Raw genomic sequence first — 20,080 nt, 5'->3', positions numbered from 1 at the left:
AGATTAGGTCTAGATTGGTCCGGTGAGAACGGGGTGATTGTTTGCAATAATTTGAAGGGTTTGGTCAAAATGACAGGAAGAGGAAGGAATTTGTCACTGATATGCAGCAGGTGACCAGTTACAGACTTAAGGGGACAATCCATCCTTTGAGAGCCAGAAGGACATAAATTCTGTGTTAAAGATAAAGTTGAGTTTTGGTCATGCAATTGTATTGTGAAAGAAGCGTTGTGGAATCGATCAGGAAAGGTTGATCAAACAAGCATATACATGTACCTGTACATGTAAGTATTGGTGTGTACTGCAAGGTTCTGGAATCATCAAAATGATCAGAAATTAGGCCCAGTCTTGGTAAAATTACAAGCACTGTACACAGAAAGATGTATATGGGACTACGCGATATCTATCCAGTCCGCGATGACCAAATATAGCAATTAGTAGGCGGTTTCCCAGCAAAATTTGTGTCATCACGTATTAGTCAAAACATATTCTTTCACATGATTGGTAATAAGAGCTTCCATTTCATTTTTGAGAGGGGGGGGGGGCGTTTCCAAAACTGGTCTTTACCTTTAAATCATATACAGTATGTGTACATGTACAATAATGCCCTTCTGGCTCTCAGCTGACAATATGAATGAACCAAGATTAAGGTTGATTTGAGGTTTAAAGGGACTCAGTAACATTGCCTCAGATTCTGAAAAAAAATCCTGGATTTAGCTCATGCTACAATCATAATTATAAACCTTTAGGTCAGTGAGGAATCCCATGACTTTTACAAGCCGATCGCCTGTCTGATTATCAAGATATTTATGATTGGAAATAAAAATTTAATTTTTGTTTTCCTAACAATTTTTTAAAACACTACAGTATATTGGGTAAAGTGAGTATAGTAAAACCGGTCACTCAAAGATTTTTTTACTTATTTGAGGCACTTCATGATCGTTTTGAAGCGCAATTTTTGTTAGGGCTTTAAAGATACTATGTCCCTTTTGCAGCCAACCTCAAATGCTGTAGAACTTTGCAGGAATTATGAATATGTCATGTATATCCTATCTGTGAAATTTAAACGTTAGCAGTGTCCTCATATTCAAATTATGCAAGGAAAACCGTTTACTTGCTAGACTTCACTGTCAGACACTATTGAGTGACTGACTGGCTTTTTTCTTCTTTGGTAATAACATACATGAAAAGAGTTGTAAAGGGTACATGAGTATTTGTCTACATCAATAACCCACTTTTTGTGATGGCCAAGATTAAATTGATTGAATCTTTGCGCAGCATAAAACGTATGACCATTCGGTACAATTGTCTGAAAATCAAGACTATTACTTTTGGGCTCTATAGCCCTAAAGTCGATTTTACAACTAATAGTCGTTATTTTCCCACTTGAAGACATTTTTAAGCCCCACCTTTTTTAGGGAAGTTCTAAATTAGTATTATCTTTCAAATGCAGTAGGAATTTAACTTTTTCATTTTTTGGCCTGCAAATGGGACATAGTCCCTTTAATATTATATTACACCATGTCACAAACACTGATAACACGTAGGGCCATGCATCTCTTTTTTTTTTTTCTTTTTTTTTTGGGGGGGGGGGGGGGGGGGTCTAAAATAGAAATTTGGATACCAATGTGACCTACATGATTGTTCTTTCAAGATGATAGCCCCACTTGAGCTGTGATCAGACCAAACCAAGAAACAAGAAAATTACATATTTTGTGATGTTTATATTTGTTTGAATAGTTGACTCTACTCAGTCTTGGTAATGTATGGAACAGCAAATGACTAAATACGTTGGCCTTGCCCATTTTAATACTACATGTAGATCCTTCTTTGTAATCAATACATGCTTCAGCTAATAATGTAATTTTCCCATTTTAATTTTCACATCACTGTGTTTAAGTATTACCAGCAAGTTCATATTACATGTACTGTACATGTACGGGCAGGTTCAGTTCTGACGAGAACCAGGTAGTGTATATAAAGTAAATAATCTTCAATTCTGGTTATTGAATTACAGTTCCAAAGAAACTGGCTCGTACTACATGTAGTTCTGAAGTATTTATCATTTATAATAAATGTTTTTTTAATTTTTAAATTAAATAGCTCAGTCGGTAGAGCAGTAGTCTCGTTATCCGGTGACCCGGGTTCGAAACCCAAGTTAGTTGATGCGCTAGTGCCCTTTGGTAAAGCATTTATCCTCATTACCAGGTCCCTCAGAGAGGACCTTAAGCCGTCGGTCTTCTGGTTGCTTTATACTATTACAAGCATTTATTGCTTTTTTTATAGCTGTCAGGTAAAATAACCACCATTATCACTATCACTTGTCATATCTAGATTATGAATGTATTGAAAGAGCCATACTTTTCAGGGATCAATTTTCTATGATAAAAACACAAATTGCATAAAAACAATGATAACGGTCACAAATTATTTTGTTTAACTCAACCTTCTCTTTAAGTGGCTGCAATACATAATGATGTAATGGGGATTGAGTTGTATACTGGACATGCCAGGTTTAACGTTGCCCTATTCAAATGTAAATTATCTAGCTCCATGAACATCATACTTGTGTAAATACCACAACTAAAAATGGTATTTCCTGCTAAGGAATGAAAGAGATACAGGTACATAGAAAATAAGTATATATCATCAGGAAGCAGGATTTTTGGAAAGAAGTTGAAAAAAATATAAAGAAATATTTCACGTCTAATTTGAATTTCAAACCACATTATTTATTGTTTGGTATTGATTTTAATTCAAAGAAGGATAAATATGTTGATATCATTTTGAATTATGCACTTTTCACTATTTACAAAAGCTTTGTTGGAAAAGAATTTAAAGAGGAAAGTACAAAACAGAGACTTCTTCATATTTTGTTTTACCTATTGAATTATTGTTTACAGATAGAAGAAAATATCAGAAAACCATGTACATGTATATCCCTCCAGAAATGGAGGCAAATGCTGAAAATGTGAAAATGATTATTTTATTATGAGGAAATAAAGAAGACCAGAAATGGTTATTTACACACAAATAAAAAAAAATCAGGAAGCAGGATAAATTTCAAAGAACTTCAGTGTTGTAAAACAGATCAGGCAAGGGGGAGAGAAACTAAGTTTTATAAAAACCAAAAACCTCTCAATAACGACCTTCCACATACATGTACTTTAAAAAATTGTTTTACAGACAGCTCATTCAAAGACATCTGGAACTATAGAGAGTAGAAAGTGAAAACAAAAACCATAACAATAAAAGAAGTACTATGTTCATGTACTTACACTCTGATAAATTATCTTGAGATGCAAGGGAGGTTTATAACGTAGAGTGGATAGACCTTAGATCTGCTCTCTGAAACTCAAGCTTTATTATTTTGCTAGTTTTTACAAAACCAGCAAAACCTCAAACCCCAGTTAATACTACACTGCACACATGAAGTAATGTTTGCATTGCTGAAATATTAATAGAGCAAATAGTCTGTATATTTGTAAGCATTTTTTAAAATATCTATAACCTTTGTATTGCAAACTATATACATTTTTATCACAATCATCACCCATTAAAAAAAAGGGAAAACTGAGAAACCAAAATCTGTGAGGCTGGCAAGTACCAGGTGGTGAGTATGGATTAACTGGGAGACGCAATGGCTCAGTGGTAGAGCAGTGGTCTTGTAACCGGGAGGTCCCGGGTTCGAAACCCAGTTGATGCGCTAGTACCCTTTGGTACGGCATTAATCCTCATTACCTCTTTTCAATAGTAAGCATACAATGTACCTTATTCATGTAAAATCCATATTCATGAAATGATGCTAATATCACAAACTCCCCTTGATCAAGCTTGCACTGGTTTTTAAATATTAAAAAAAAACTGTCTTTGATTTGCCAGGAAGGTTTCCCACTAAAACTTCCTGACAAAAAAAAAATTGTAGTTCTCTACTATCCACTCTAAATAATTCTTTTGGGGGTCTGCAAAATTTCCTGAAAAAATGTGACACCAGGAATTCACCAGAATGAATGAAAGTTCTTTCAGAGTTTATCTCTTCTCATCACTCTGTTTCTGAGTAACACTTTAATAGTCTTGTACCCACAGAGTACAATAGTACTCATATGTATGTATTACATTGTAGGTACATGTATGTTGAAATACAGGAAATACCATCACATGCTGGTATCTGATATTCACTGTAGTTCACTGTTTTCATATTCTGGTTTGGGCCATCATGAAGAATGGTTGAACTTTAACACATTGACTTCTGCATTCTCTCATTACTTAGAATTAATACAGGAACTAGATGGCTCCAGTAGGAAATGAGTTAATACAAAAGTAATCTAACATATCAGGACAGGCACTTTGTAAAATACTAGAGCCATTTGGCTGCTGCATGACATTTGCATTTATTTCATTTCTATTTTGTCCTATCAACAATAGCATATAAACACAGTCACTTCCGGCTAGCTACCGGTAACTGGCCAGATTGGCAATATTAGTAGTTTGTGAAGTTTGCACCATTACAAAAGTTTTGAGTTATTTTCTTCGTTTTGAATATTATATTTTGATTTGATTTGATTTATTGGTTTCTGAATCTTTTTTCTTTTTATCATCATACATTTTCATGAACATACATGTAATATGGTTTGATACAATATTTTTAAGTGTATATAATTTTATACAGATAATAAACGAAATTAAACAAATATATTGAATGCATAATTAACATACATTAGATGCAGGAGGGCTACAGAAATAAGCAAAGTAGCTTGACGTGCCCGCAGCCCTCAACTTAGATACAACAATAAAAAATATAAATAAAAGTGTGAGTATAAGAGTGAAATAAGAGTGTGACTTGCAGAGAAGAAGAGGAAAGGGGAGAGAAGGAGCGTTGGTAATAATACAATAAATCTCATACATCTGCTGATTAAATGCAGGTTCATTCATGAATGAATAAACGATGCTAGGTCATGGACGATTACACAATGTAGATCATGTGTAGTGTCCCTCAAGGCTCCATTCTGGGACCCCTTCTTTTTTGTTGGTATGTAAACAATATTATGAATGCATCATCTGTTTTGTCATTTATTCATTCTCTTTGCTGATGACACAAACATTATTCACTTACACAATAACATTTAAACACTAGTGAATCCCTTTAATTTGGAGTTACCAAAAGTGTCCACATGATTTACATGTAAGTGCAACAAGTTATCTCTTAAATCTAAATATAAACAAAACTCATTATACACTTCAACCACCCCAAAGCACACTGAGCTGCAGATATGACAATTAACTTATTGATTGATAGCTTGCACTTAGAACAAAAGCTTAACTCTACATGTAGGTTTCAAGGAGTGATTATTGATGAATGTCTATGGAACGACCATCTAATTTATATTAAAACATCTAAAGGTGTAGGAATTATTTGTAATGTGAAACAATTTTTTTTCTCAAAGGATTTTCGATGTATTACTTTGTTTGGGCGAGTTGTGCAAAGAAAAAAGTAAATCCCATTCATTTTTTGCAAAAAAGGGCTATTTGCATTTGTACTGGATCATCATGTCTTGACCTTATTTCAGAAGCTGAAAATGGGACTGACTACTCACCAAGCTATGTAACTCTGTCTCCGTGATGAAGGTGGAGCCCCTCGTCATTCCTTTGAGCTGGCTGGTGGTTGGTGGCATGTCGGATGAGCTCAGGTTATCAATCAATGCATCCAAGTAGCTGGACATACAACCCTTAAAAAAAAACAGATATGAAAATCAATATATAGTCTTCGGTAAGCACTTGATAAGCATCATATTTTATTATTATTATTATATAGCAAAATTGAAATATGTACAGCTATTGTAGTCATTATAGAACACTTAAATCACATTGTACCCCCCCCCCCCCCCTGAAAGAAAAAAAATATAAAGAAAAAATTTACATTTATGTAAAGATAAATACAAATGTAAATGATGATCAGTAATTGCATGATGAATGGTATATATCACTCATTTTTATACTTGTATAGCTACTGTAGACACTACATTTAACACTTTCACATTGTCCCCCCCCCCCCCTCAAAAAGGACAAGAAAGAAAGACAAAATGTTCCTATAAGTAATGAAAATGTGACTGATGATCAGTAACGTGAAATGGAAAATAAAGCAATTTATTTCAATTTAACAAAATAATGTTTTAAGAGTTTGATAATTTGGGCAACCATTTCTCTTATATTATGAATATTTGGTTCCCCTACATGGAAGTTTAATTGTTAGCCCCAGGCCACTACTTAGTGTCTTGCGTAAAAATATCTTCTATGATCCCCTCGATCTTCAAATTATGACATCACATACATACATGTAATTAATAAGATTTCAAATTCAGCATCTGCATGTGCATTTTCGGATATATCTCTTTGTTCAGAATTCATGTTATCCCCTTTAAAGAAGAAATTTATGAAAATACTCTTCCCAGACTAATGGCGTAGGAAGATGATCCAGTTGCTTAGCAACAACGCATCTGGCAAAATTGCTGTGTAACCAAAGTGGTACTTGGGCAATGTAAGAGCTGGCTGGAAAATGAAGAACTTTATTAAAATCAAATGTGTACTGAACCCACCTCTTTCTTTGCATTGCATCTGTACAGGTTGCTTTTAACATTTGATGAAAGTCAGGGGCCTTATCACAACTGTGTGTTTAACTGCTTATTTTAACTTTTAAAGACGCATAGAAGTTAACTTTCAAGGGGAATTTGACACCATTTGGGTGTTTACCCAACAAGAGGTATTGTCAATCACCAGGATACAATGTCAGTCTTCAGTTTTATGACCAACATGCCTATTATGCTGTGTTATGGAAAAGTCATTATCTCACATTTTCTGTTTGTAGCCAAAATGGCTAATTTGACTCATGTTCTTTTACACAGAACTAACGCCCCTCCCACCCCAACTCCAACCTTGTACATTTCTTTAAGTACGTTTCACATTTACTCGCAATTATGACAGCGTATCCATTTTCAGAGTTGCCCAAGGCACATACATGTACATATATGTACAGTACATAATAATGCAGTACCATACGTCCTCCTTGACAAATATTTGCCGTTACATTACTCTCAAATTTTGTTTCCCGTTTGTAAAGCAACATACTCATTTCCATTTATGTGATAAATGTATTTTAAAAGGAGATGGTCGTCAGTTTCCATGTGCAGTAGGTCAATATTTATTGGCTGCCACCGGACTTGGATACCATTAATGGACCATGTAAAAGTCTCCCACACAGCAAATTTATATTATCATCAAGAAATAACCTCTAGTCTCTCAGAGAGTCTTCAGGGGTGAGATAATGAAAAGCATTTTGTTTAGTTTGGAGCCAGAAGAGGATTAAAATTTAATAAATACCTCTCTTTTATAGTATGTTGAATAAATCTAGCCATCTGATTGGTCAACATTGAAGTCCTGATTTTAGCCATGCTTGTAATGTGATGCTATGACCACAGGGCTCAAAATAATTTTTTGTCCACAGGGGCTCTTCAAAAAAAAAAAAAAAAGAGCCCCCGTGAGCCTTCTTACGGGGGCTCTTTTTTTTTGGAAGAGCCCCCGTGGACAAAAATTTAATTTGAGCCCTGTGGTCAATAGTTTAATGAGAAAGATGCCTGTTGCCCAGGTAACGGGCTGCATAGGTGAATTTTGCTGAGATCCCCATTGGTTTTTGTGTAAAAAGTTTCTTTGTGCGATTGCGGATACCATACAGTGTGTGTACTATTTCCCGAATATTCGTAACATTCAGGCAACTTACCAGCGAAGATTAAGAGACAAGTGTTTCATATTTTCTGTGATATTTTAACCAATCTTTACTCAAGAAAAGGATAAGGCGAGAATTCTTTGTCGATTTTTGGGGGAATTCGGTATATATACAGTGTAAAAGATATATGGACTGCTTTAATATTCGAGGCATAGCTGTTTCTACACTGGCTCTCGGGGACGTTACATCCTGCTATAGAAACAGCTATGCCTCTCATAGCAGTCAATATATCTATATAGTATAACACAAGGGTTACCTGTAATACCCTTCTGAAAAACAGACATTGGTAACTTTTTTGTTTTAAGTTGAATTACGTAAGTTCAATTTTTACAGCAGGACTCACCTTTGGAAATCTTGCGTAGATGTCCGGTACCCTGCCTGAGGATTCCTTGCTGGTCGTCGACGTCTGGAGAGCCAGACCTTGTAGGATCTGAGCAACCTGCATCAGGTTGAACCGAGCCGTCTCGCTCACCAGGATGTCCGACGTGATGCCATAGGGCTCAGGATCAACGATCGCGGGACCGACGAAGCAGGTCAGCAGGAGATCAGCACACATGATACGGATGTCCGCTGACCCCACTTGACCTGCATCCACCAAGATCTTATGAAGCTGACTGATGATCCAGTCCAGGCTAGGAGGGAAGCAGTAGATGTTACTGTGTAGTCCAATAATGAATTTGTTACATAGTCCCACAAGTTGGTCCATGATGCTGTTCATGTGTTTCTGGACGCTTTGTTCATACTCCGGAGTTCCTGGGGTTCCAAATCGCTGCTTCCGTTCCTCTGGGGAAAAGTGGTCCATTGCCTTTTGGACGTCCGTTTCTAAGCAGACTTCGTCATTCATTAGCACAGCCATGACGGGTTCATGCAACGCTGCTGTCAAGTACAGTTTCCCACTGAACAGGGCTTCTGTGAAAACTTTAAAAGCTATAGCAAACGCACAGCGCCCTCTCCTCAGTAACCGACGAGGATCATCACTCTCCGAGAGCTGGTGTCTCATCAGAGATTGAATGAAAATTAAGAAGTGCTGCTCATCATCATCCACGACACAGTTTCCATAAATACCAGAGATAACAGAGTGCACTAATCCTGGTGCCCTCTCAAGGTTCGCTCTCTCCCCTTGGGCTAAGATCTGAGCCGTAATCGAGGGGTTCTCTCGAAGAAAGTTCAACACGTCTCCGTACAGCGAGTCCTGGAACCCCAGCTGCTTGTACCCATCGACGAACCCGACCCGCTCCAGGGCGTTGGCCCGGTAGCAGCAGGCAGCAGGAGGGGAATTGGAGCTTGCCCTTACCAGACTGTTGAGGGTCTGACGCTGCTGTTGGGTGATCCAGGCAACACGATGGAGTTTGTCCGAGGTCTGGGTTACCTCCTCGTGAAGCCCCTGAAGGAGATTCTTCTCAGACTGGATGTAAAGCCTCTCTTCCTTCAGCCGCTGGGCCAGCGACAGCAGCTCAGCGGCGCTGTTCATCGTAACTGCCATCTTATCAAATCACAAAACACTGCTCTATCGCTGAGTCACAAGTATTCATACTACAAACACCTTTTATTCAATGCCATGTGTTTACATCATACAACAATCTTTACAGTTTATACTTGGGAAAAGTAAAACCTGAGCCTTGCTTACAAACACGGTCTCATGGTATCCGAATGTTCTTCTAAATGTATGTGTCATGTATCAGAGAGTTTTGACAGATACGCCACATGTGGTAGTCATGTGACCAGTCTATATGTCAGGTGGTGGTATCTCTTGCAGAACCCAGACCAGAAGACTATCCTTTTGAAGAATCATGCAGTAGAACACTTGGAATAAGTTCTGTGATAAAAGATAAAGCAAAAAAAAAATAACGAACAGAAGTCTAATTATCAGTGTAACAAATAGAATAATATTACGTGTACACATATACTTTGAAATGCAGTAGGGGAAGGGGAAGGGGCAGGAGAGGGGGTCCTTTAATAAAACCAAATTTAAATCAAAGAGAAATCCAATTAAATACATGTACCGATACGTGTACTCTGAGGGGGTGTAGTTTATCAACTACTAGTATTAAGATGAATAAAAATCCATTTAATCTATTCAATATTATTTATAATGCATAAGAAAAGATTAATACCCCCCCCCCCCCCCAAAAAAAAAAAAAAAAAAAAAAAAAAAAAAGAAAAAAAAAAGTGAAATGAAAATGAAATACAATTCATAGCTTGTGCAGAATTTACACAAGTTTCAGATGCAGGTTATGTCAATGTAAAATATGTTTTATACTGTTTCAATCCTCATAGCAGGAATAAAAATAATTTCTGGCAAAGCTCAAGTATATGTATACAATACAACACACAATTCGAGGTCAACCAGATCAATACAGTACATGTGACCTACTTTGTGTATCCCCAAAATACACAATTAATTACAAGTATTGTAGGCCTATACTATGGTGGCCCTGAAGGGACATCGCGAATAGACTAAATCGTGAAAAATATGCGATAAAATTCACGATATCGTCAATTTTATCGCATATTTTTCACGAAGAAATTCACGAAATTGACGATATCGTGAACTTTATCGTGAACTTTTCACGATGAAATTGACGATATCGTGAATTTTATCGTGAAAAGTTCACGATATAAAGTTCACGATATCGTCAATTTTATCGTGTACTCTATCGTGTACTCTATCGTGTACTCTCCTGACGGGCGCTTCGTAAACAAAACCAGCCCTATAGCTGGGGGAGACAGAGAGAAGGAAAAAAGGGAAAGGGAAAGAGAAGATAAAAGGAAAGAAAGAATAATAAGAAGAAAAGAGGGAAACGGGGGGGGCGAAGGGCTCTTGCCTCCTCCTCACTCCCCCCCCCCCCCCCCCCGCCAAAAAATAAATAAGGAGAGACAGAAGGGAAAGGGAAAGGGAAAGAAAATATAAAAGGAAAGAAAGAAGAGGAAGAAGGAAAGAGGGAAACGGGGGAAGGGCGAAGGACTCTTGCCCCCCCCCCCTCCCCCCGCCAAAAAATAAATCAGAGAGAGAGAGAGAAGGGAAAGGGAAAGGGAAAGAGAAGATAAAAGGAAAGAAAGAAGAGGAAGAAGAAGAAAAGAGGGAAACGGGGGCAAAGGGCTTTTGCCTCGTCCCCCCGCCCCCCGCCAAAAAATAAATAAGAGAGAGAGAGAGAAGGAAAGGGAAAGAGAAGAAAGAAAGAGAAAAACGAAAAAGAGGGAGAGTAGGAAAGAAAGGAAAAGAAAGAAAAGAAAGGAGGCAAGAGCCCTTCGCCCCTGTTTCCATCTTTTCTTATTCTTTTTCCTCTTCTTTCTTTCCTTTTATATTTTCTTTCCCTCTCCCTTCTCTTTCCCTTTATGGCGGGAGGGGGGAGGGGGAGGTAAGAGCCTTTCGCCCTTCCCCCGTTTCCCTCTTTCCGTCTTCTTCTTCTTTCTTTCCTTTTATATTTTCTTTCCCTTTCCCTTTCCCTTCTCTCTATCTCTCTCTCTCTCTCCTATTTATTTGTTGGCGCGGGAGGGGGGAGGAGGCAAGAGCCCCTCTTTTCTTCTTATTCTTCTTCCTTTCCTTTTTTATTCTCTTTCCCTTTCCCTTCTCTCTCTCTCTCTCTCTTATTTATTTTTTGGGCGGGGGGATGCAAGAGCCCTTCGCCCCCGTTTCCCTCTTTTCTTCTTCTTCTTCCTCTTCTTTCTTTCCTTTTATCTTCTCTTTCCCTTTCCCTTTCCCTTCTCTCTCTATCTCTTTATTTATTTTTTTGGCGGGGGGTGGGGAGGGAGGAGGCAAGAGCCCTTCGCCCTTCCTCCGTTTCCCTATTTCCTTCTTATTCCTCTTCTTTCTTTCCTTTTATATTTTCTTTCCCTTTCCCTTCTCTCTCTTATTTATTTTTGGCGGGGGGGGGGGGGGGGGGGGGGGGACGAGGCAAGAGCCATTCGCCCTTCCCCTGTTTCCCTCTTATTCCTCTTCTTTCTTTCCCTTTCCCTTCTCTCTCTCTCTCTCTCTCTCTCTTATTTATTTTTTTTGGCGGGGGGGGGGGGGGGGGGGGGAGGTAAGAGCCTTTCGCCCTTCCCCCGTTTCCCTCTTTCCTTCTTCCTCTTCTTTCTTTCCTTTTATATTTTCTTTCCCTTTCCCTTTCCCTTCTCTCTCTCCTTATTTATTTTTTGGCGGGGGGGGGGGGGAGTGAGGAGGAGGCAAGAGCCCTTCGCCCCCCCCCCCCCCCCCCCCCGTTTCCCTCTTTTCTTCTTATTATTCTTTCTTTCCTTTTATCTTCTCTTTCCCTTTCCCTTTTTTCCTTCTCTCTGTCTCCCCCAGCTAGGGCTGGTTTTGTTTACGAAGCGCCCGTCAGGAGAGTACACGATAGAGTACACGATAGAGTACACGATAGAGTACACGATAAAATTGACGATATCGTGAACTTTATATCGTGAACTTTTCACGATAAAATTCACGATATCGTCAATTTCATCGTGAAAAGTTCACGATAAAGTTCACGATATCGTCAATTTCGTGAATTTCTTCGTGAAAAATATGCGATAAAATTGACGATATCGTGAATTTTATTGCATATTTTTCACGATTTAGTCTATTCGCGATGTCCCTTCAGGGCCACGATACTATACCTCTAAAAGATGAAGACCAGTTCTGGTCATGCGATTGCATTGTGAAAGAAACGTTGTGGAATCGACCAGAAAAGGTTGATCATCTAGCATATATACATGTAAGTATTGGTGTGTACCGCAAGGTTCTGGAATCATGATGATAAGAAATTTGGCCCAGTCTTGGTAAAGTTACAAACACTGTACACAGAAAGATGTAAATGGGACTACGTGATATCTATCAAGGCCAGAATGATATGATGATTTACCAGATATATCAATTAGTAGGCGGTTTAATAGTCAAGACATATTCTTTCACATGATTGGTAATGAGAGCTTCCATTTCATTTTTTGAGAGGGGGGGCGTTTCCAAAACTGGTCTGTACCTTTAAATGCCAATTGTTAATTCATCCAAAATTGGAACGTGGTCAAATTATATAGGTTGAGGTGGGCTTTAACGATACTAACTGATGATACATAAATGTACATGTGTATGCCCACAAGGTAAAAAAATGTAAAAGCATCATTTTACCTAAATATTTCATCACCAACACGTACATGTAGTGTACGTGTACATGTACATGTACATACATCATATGTGGCCCTCAAGTGTGACGAAATAAATTGAGGATATGGTTATTGTACACCATCCTGAAATTCAGGGACTAGATGTACGTGATTTACGTATTTAGTACATATATGTAGAGTAGCCTTGTGTGCTTTGGTTGTGTACAATGTACATTGCTAGATATGGGATCAGAAATTTAATATTTTAGGAAAAAAATATGTGAGAATTACAACGTACATGTACAAAATGTATACCAAAACAGGCTAAAGATGTGAAGATCACTTCGTAATTGGTTTGTCCTTTCCATTTGGTTTGTAAAACGATTTTAACACTTTCCAATTTCCCTGAAAAAACGTTTTCTTAATTCCGACCCTGAACCTTAGAACTTAATGACTTTTTAAAAATGTCTACTGACCCATGGATACAATTAGGGGTCAATTTCATTTCAGGGTCACAGAATTCCAAAAAAATATCTAATTCTAAATTTGATCACTTAAATGTAATCTATCAATAATGTTGGCATGAAATTAGATGTCAATTCTAAATGCAAACAAATACAAATATGTTTCTTTTATTGTTCAGTTGTTGTTGTTTAATTTATTTTCTTTTTTTGTGTACAAAAGATGCCCCAAATATACATTTCATTCAAATCTGTGCTGCTGGGCTCTGGACAAACATTTAATTCCACACTAAATACTACCCTGTACTAAAATCGAATCCAAATACACAGGTATAGAGTACCGAAGCTGTGACATCATACAAATCTATTTTAGGAATTTCTGAATTTTTTCTTCATTTTCCGAAAGAGCATCAAAAATAATGTCCAATTGTCGAAAACCAATTGAATAAGTTAAGTATTGGCTGAGATATGACCATCTGAATAAATAAGTTTCCTATAGGAACTCAGTGTTACATTATTTGCTCTGGTTCCTAGTTATTATGAACCAGAGCAAAATAACACTCACGTTCCTGTAGGAAACTTATTTATTCAGATGGTCATACATGTATCTCAGCCAATACTTACATATGTAACATATTCAATTGGTTATTGACATTTGGACATTATTTTTGATGCTCTTTCGTAAAATGAAGAAAAAATTGAGAAATTCTAAAATTAGATTTTTGATGACGTCACACTTCACCACTCTATAGAGAACAATTAACACAACTATCAGTCACATGACACCAAGAGAGGAAGCCTTTCTAAATATCTCTTAACCCATTGAATATTAAGCCAGAGATAACAAGATTACATGTAAGCTGATAGGAAATCACATCAGAAAAACATAAGCGATGTTCACACGAAAGTCTATAAACTTTTATAAAGATTATCTTATAGTTTTGAAAAACTTGTGTCAACTTCATGTACATGTATGTGCCAGGGTGACACAATTAACTATAAGGTTTCGCCAGTTTGTCGTTACAATGACCGCTTGCTCAGCTTGTTGTTTAAGACTTAGGAGCACTCATCGTTTTGGTCCATGTAAACTGGTAAATTAAATGGGAGTGTCGTGGTCGAGTGGTTTAAGGCGTTGACTGGAGATGCGAAGGCCGAGGGTTTGAATCCCAACACGGCACTAATATCCTTTGGCAAAATATTAACCTGCATTTGCTACTCTCCACCTAGGTGTTAAATGGGTACCCGGTAGGATGCGACCGTCATTGTTGGTCAAACAGTTTTTGAGCGTCAAGTAACGCCTGGCTGGAATGCTCCCCAGGGAGTGGAGATTGTGCACACAGAGTGTGCAGGCAAGCACTGAATCCAATGACCAGGGTAATAGTATATTTGTAAAGTGCTTAGAGACATAAATTTGTGATAAACGCTATATAACACTAAATACTATTATTATTATTAATATTATTATTAAATTATAGTAGGGCGTTGATTGAAAAGTTTGAGGTTATGCAAACTTCAAAGTTTTAAACTTTGACAATCCTGTGCGAACATTGCTACAATCGACTTTATCCAATACTTAGTCACCATCAAGGATGTGATTTAAATCCAGAGTATCATTAAGTATTTCAAGACAATTGTTTAGAATTGCAGTGTACTGAATATGAACATGGCCTAAGAGTCTCTCAGTTTGGGCTAAAAACAAATTGAACCCCCTCCTCCCAACAACAACAAAAAGCACCCAGAAACTAAAATACTACAGGTCTACATTTGATGATTAAAAGTGAAAAAACTGCAGCTCTAACTATTATAATGATAGCATTCTGATGCACATGTTGACACAAAAACTTATCTTCTTAAAAATAAAAATTAAATCATTTTTGCTTCAAGTTTAGATGGTCTTTACTTTTCACTTTCAGTTTGTAGATTACCTTTACTCTGTGCCAAAATCCTGGCCAAAATGAAACCATTGTACAGTGTACGTGCAGAGCATTTAATTACATTCAAAAGGAATAAATATCCAGACTTTCTTGAGTAAATGTACAGGCTGGTTCCTGCATCACTTCCCTTTGATTGAGTCAACATTTCCACCTCAACTCACCCTCCTTCTCTCTCTTCCTCTTCCCTTTCCTCTTTCTTTCTCTCTCTCTCTCTCTCTCTCTCTCTCTCTCTCTCTCTCTCTTCCTCTCACTTTAACTCTCTCCCATAATTCTCTACCATCCTGTCAGAGTCACTTACTAAACTTCCTCCGTCTTTTTCCTCACACTCTCTAGTCTCTAGACGACTCTCACTCTCTCTCTTTATCTCTCTCTGCATCTCTCCTCCTTCTCTCCCCACCCCACTCTATCCTTCCTTTATTCCCACTTTCTGCAATAAAAAACACAATCCTTTTTTTTCCTCCAGTCTCTCTGTCTCTCTATCTGCTGAGCCAGAAATCCCATGACCATTATGTACTTTCAATTTAAATGGAAATCTAACATTAAAGGTGTAGACCAGTTTTGGAAACGCCCCCCTCTCAAAAAATGAAATAGAAGCTCTTATTACCAATCATGTGAAAGAATATGTTTTGACTAATACACGATGATACAAATTTTGCCGGGAAACCTGCTACTAGTTGATATATTAGGTATATTATATCTATTCGGACTGGACAGATATCGCGTAGTCCCATATACATCTTTCTGTGTACTAGGCCTGAGTCATGTCGGTATTTTCATAAACCGGGTCCCGACGGCCTTGCACCGATCGGGACCCGGTGTCCCGAAATCAGCTCGCAGGATTTGTCACTTGCCTCTATAAAAAGCGCATATCATCAGTATGTCCCTTAAAAGTGACCTTTTTTATCAGTCAAATAAATCAACACATGCATACCTCGGCACAGATCGGTATATTCTTCCATTTGACATTATTTTTATCCATGATTGGCGATGTTTAGTGCCATTATCGTGCCTCTAAAAGTAAAAAAACTGGAGCAAAAATAGAAAGACAATGATCGAGCCGCCATTTTGATTCATGCAGGTTGAAAAAAATCGGGTCAAAAAACATTAATGTTTGAATAATAAAACGGCTTTCTAAAAAGTACTCCTTTACAACATACCGATCGAATAATTTTTAAAAACAAAAAAGATATTTTTTCTTTGATTTTGAACACCGCATGCTTCTTTTAAAAGCTGAAAATTACTTGGTAATCACAAGAAGTTTCGATACGGATAGCCGTTGCAAGGCAAGTTCAGACTAGTCTCGGAAAAATGCGCAGTGCTCCTTGTTAGCTGTAATGCGTGCCAGAACGAACCCAAACAAAGACGTGATCGTAACGAGAAAAAAATCATTAAAAACTACGAGAGCACAATTGGAAAGACAACTACTGCTCAGAATTACGATAATCAGATAAATAACTTAGACAAAGAATTCAATAATCACCCAAGAAATGCCAAAGAAATTGTGATAATCGAGGAGTAACTGGGTACATTTTTATCGCAAGGGGCTTGCTGCAAATACTCGAATCCTTTGTTATACTGCTTTTTACCGTAGAGGGCGTTATTTGGTTTCTAGCCTCGTGTAATTCGGACATATTAGCAGGCCCATTCCGATAATGATTGTACCTATAGTAACTCCTTAAATATCACTATTTCTGTCGCTTTTCTTGGACAACTATTGTATTATTCCTCCAAGTTATTTATCTGCTTACGATAATTTTGAGTAGTTGTCTTTCCAATTGTGTTCTCGTAGTTTTTAATTATTTTTTCTCGTTACGATCACGTCTTTGTTTGGGTTCGTTCTGGCACGGATTACAGCTAACTACGAGGAGCACTGCGCATTTTTCCGAGACTAGTCTGAACTTGCCTTGCAACAGCTATCCGTATCGAAACTTCTTGTGATTACCAAGTAATTTTCAGCTTTTAAAAGAAGCATGTGTTCAAAATCAAAGAAATAATATCCATTTTGTCTTTTAAAAATTATTCGATCGGTATGTTGTAAAGAAGTACTTTTTAGAAAGCCGTTTTATTATTCAAACATTAATGTTTCTTTCAACCTGATTTATTAATCCTGCCGAGAGACCCGGCCAGTAAAGTAGCTAGCTAGCAGCTGGCAACAACAACCCCATGCAGCGAACTGCTTTGCAACCCATATTTATATCAGCAGTTCGGATTGATTCAGGATGAGCTAGAATATGATTGGTAACAATTAAATACTTAAGTTTCAAGGTGGAATGATTTTAGTGGTGTGCAAAACTGCAATTTCTTACATATTTCATTATTTTTTTCGGAGCGTCGGTTCTCAAAAAACGAAACCGGGACCCGACGGCAACGGTCGGGTCCCGGTGTGATCGACCGTACCGACTCAAGCCTACTGTGTACAGTGCTTGCAACGTTACCAAGACTGGGCCAAATTTCTTATCATTTTGATGATTCCAGAACCTTGCAAATGCTAGATGCTAGATGATCAACCTTTACTGATCAATTCCACAACGTTTCTTTCACAATGCAATCGCATGACCAGAACTGGTCTATACATTTAAGAGATAACTAATCAAGAAGAAAGCAAAAACATTAGAGAAGCAGAATAGTGAAGTTTGAATGAAATCAGACAAAAAGTGAGAAAGTGCTGAAATGTTGAGAGTTGAAATCATGATAGACATAGACTCTGTGATGTAGTGGTGGAAAACTTTCCCATTTGCAACAAACAAAATGACTAAAATGTAATTTATTCAAAATGTATGAATCAGGAGAATCATTTCGTTTTTAGAGGACCTATAAATTATTTCATATCCATAATAAATTTTGAGTTGTGCCCCAAGGGAGAAGGAAATTAAAGGAGAAAAAAAAAATCAATATTTTTTTTACACGACAACGGGAGAGTTATACGCGTCTACATCATAATCCAGTGACCAAATTGCCAATTTGAGATTTGTATAGAATAGATTTAGTTACCTCATGTTTCAAACATTCATTACTATCTTATTATTGGTCCGATTAATTTCAAAATTTTGCCATGATTTTCAGACCCTTGTACCAAATGGTCATATGTTTTGTGCTGCGCAAAGATTCTATCAGTCAAATTTTTACCATAACAAGAATTGGGTTATTGATGTTACAAATACTCATGTACCCTTTACAGCTCATTTTATGTACCCCCCCCCCCCAAAAAAAAAAAATGTCAGTCAGTCTCTCGGTAGTGTCTGACAGTGAAGTCTACGAGACAGACTGGTTTCTTTGCAAAATTTGAATATACATGTAAGGACATGGCCAACGTTTAAATTTCACAGGAAGGACTATGTGACAAGTTTATAATTCTTGCAAAGTTCTACAGAATTTGATGTTGGCTGCAAATGGGACATACAGTAGTACCTTTAATATAGACCTCAGCAATTTCAAACACCACTTCAAGAATGTAATAAATCAGTTTTGTTACATGTACCTCTATTTCTAGTCAATTCCAAGCTCAAAATTATGTAGAAAAACCAAATAAACCACTGCTAATCAACTCAACTAAAAACCAAATCGACCGCAAAAATCTGTACAACATGTTTTGTCAATGTTTTTATAATTTCACACCTACATGTATCTAAGTAAATGTTGTGCCTAGGTTGATGCTATGTTTCTCTTTCCATCTGTAATATGGCTTGATTTTCAAAATCTTGTTCATAGTCATACTCAAAGTCTAAACTGTCAAAGAATAATATTAAAGGGCGTGTAGCTTGGCAAATACTGGTTAACGCCATCTACCGGTACATGTACGTCTTCTTTTGGACAACTGCACGTAAACGAATGGACTTGATTAACGATAGTCAGCAACTTAATCTCTACATGGTCAGCGTTCGCGAAACAGACCGACGTTCCCTTCACGATTCGGTTTTGCGCATTTTGCGTCGTCTGAAGTCATATTAAACCCAATTGGCGCCAATCAGGCCACGAGAAAGACACATACTAGTCTAGTCTTGTCAGGCTACACTCCCTTTAATTAAGCCTCGGGTCTGTCGGGGAGGAACTAGAAGTCTATGGTCTTTTTATGGACTATGGTCGCACCACCATACACATTAATGCTGCTACGACTTAATATTAATACGAGACAGACTAACCTTGAGCTTGAGACCGAGTGAGAGCTAGACCTAAAACGATATATGATATTCATATTTCACATTATCTAGCCCAAGGGCTTATGGAATATGGACTCCCAATCTCACAGTCACCAGTCACAGTCTGCAAGTCACAATCATCAATTCTCACAAACACAATTGATGTCACAAACTCACAAAAGTCACATTCTGTCATTCATCATTCATGAACAGATGAAAACAAGATCATGACTTTTCAATCATCAGATCATGTTAATTATACTTTTTCACTTACATTTGCTTAACATCAAGTGGAACAACCGACAGAAACCTGTTACAAAGTGTACATACCGCTTCTCAGTTGATCATGATCTTGCAATCCTTTTTTCGATGCAACTTATTAACTACAACATCATTGCCTCAATCAAAGTAGACAACGTCCCCACATATGTGCCTATGCGATGTCAACATACGGCACGGCTTGTAGTCCCGTTTGCATCTCATTTGTGTTGGTTTGCTGCGCAACCCATTAAATCGTCATCTACCCAAATCATCATCCCCTCCCACTCCAGTTCACCGGTCGTAGATGGCGGTAGACAATACTAAAAAGAGGGTGGTTCAAATCCGCTTTTGTATCGGGAAAAAATTTAAAAAGCTGATTTTTTTTAATCTTGATTATGGTGCCAAGGATTTACACGGTGGATCGGGCGTTATTTTACT

At 37.6% G+C, this 20,080-nt stretch overlaps 1 protein-coding gene across 2 annotated transcripts in view; it reads right to left on the bottom strand.

Moving 5' to 3' along the window:
* LOC576831 (GTPase-activating protein and VPS9 domain-containing protein 1) overlaps positions 1-19,931 on the bottom strand; it is a 45,703-nt gene extending 25,772 nt beyond the window's left edge. The window contains exons 1-3 of one of the 2 annotated variants that reach the window (XM_030997345.1): positions 19,656-19,931; positions 8,118-9,590; positions 5,592-5,723 (exon numbers count right to left, since the gene is read on the bottom strand). In XM_030997345.1, coding sequence (XP_030853205.1) covers positions 5,592-5,723; positions 8,118-9,257 — 1,272 coding nt within the window. In that variant the 5' untranslated portion in view covers positions 9,258-9,590; positions 19,656-19,931. The remainder of the gene's footprint in view (positions 1-5,591; positions 5,724-8,117; positions 9,591-19,655) is intronic. The other variant, XM_030997344.1, reaches the window with a different exon arrangement.
* Between the last annotated feature and the right edge of the window lie 149 nt (positions 19,932-20,080).

Source organism: Strongylocentrotus purpuratus, unplaced genomic scaffold (assembly GCF_000002235.5).
Source record: "Strongylocentrotus purpuratus isolate Spur 01 unplaced genomic scaffold, Spur_5.0 spur5_scaffold_4, whole genome shotgun sequence".
Lineage (NCBI taxonomy): Eukaryota > Metazoa > Echinodermata > Echinoidea > Camarodonta > Strongylocentrotidae > Strongylocentrotus > Strongylocentrotus purpuratus.
Note: the sequence above shows the minus strand (reverse complement) of the source record. Positions and strands in the feature narration are given on the sequence as shown.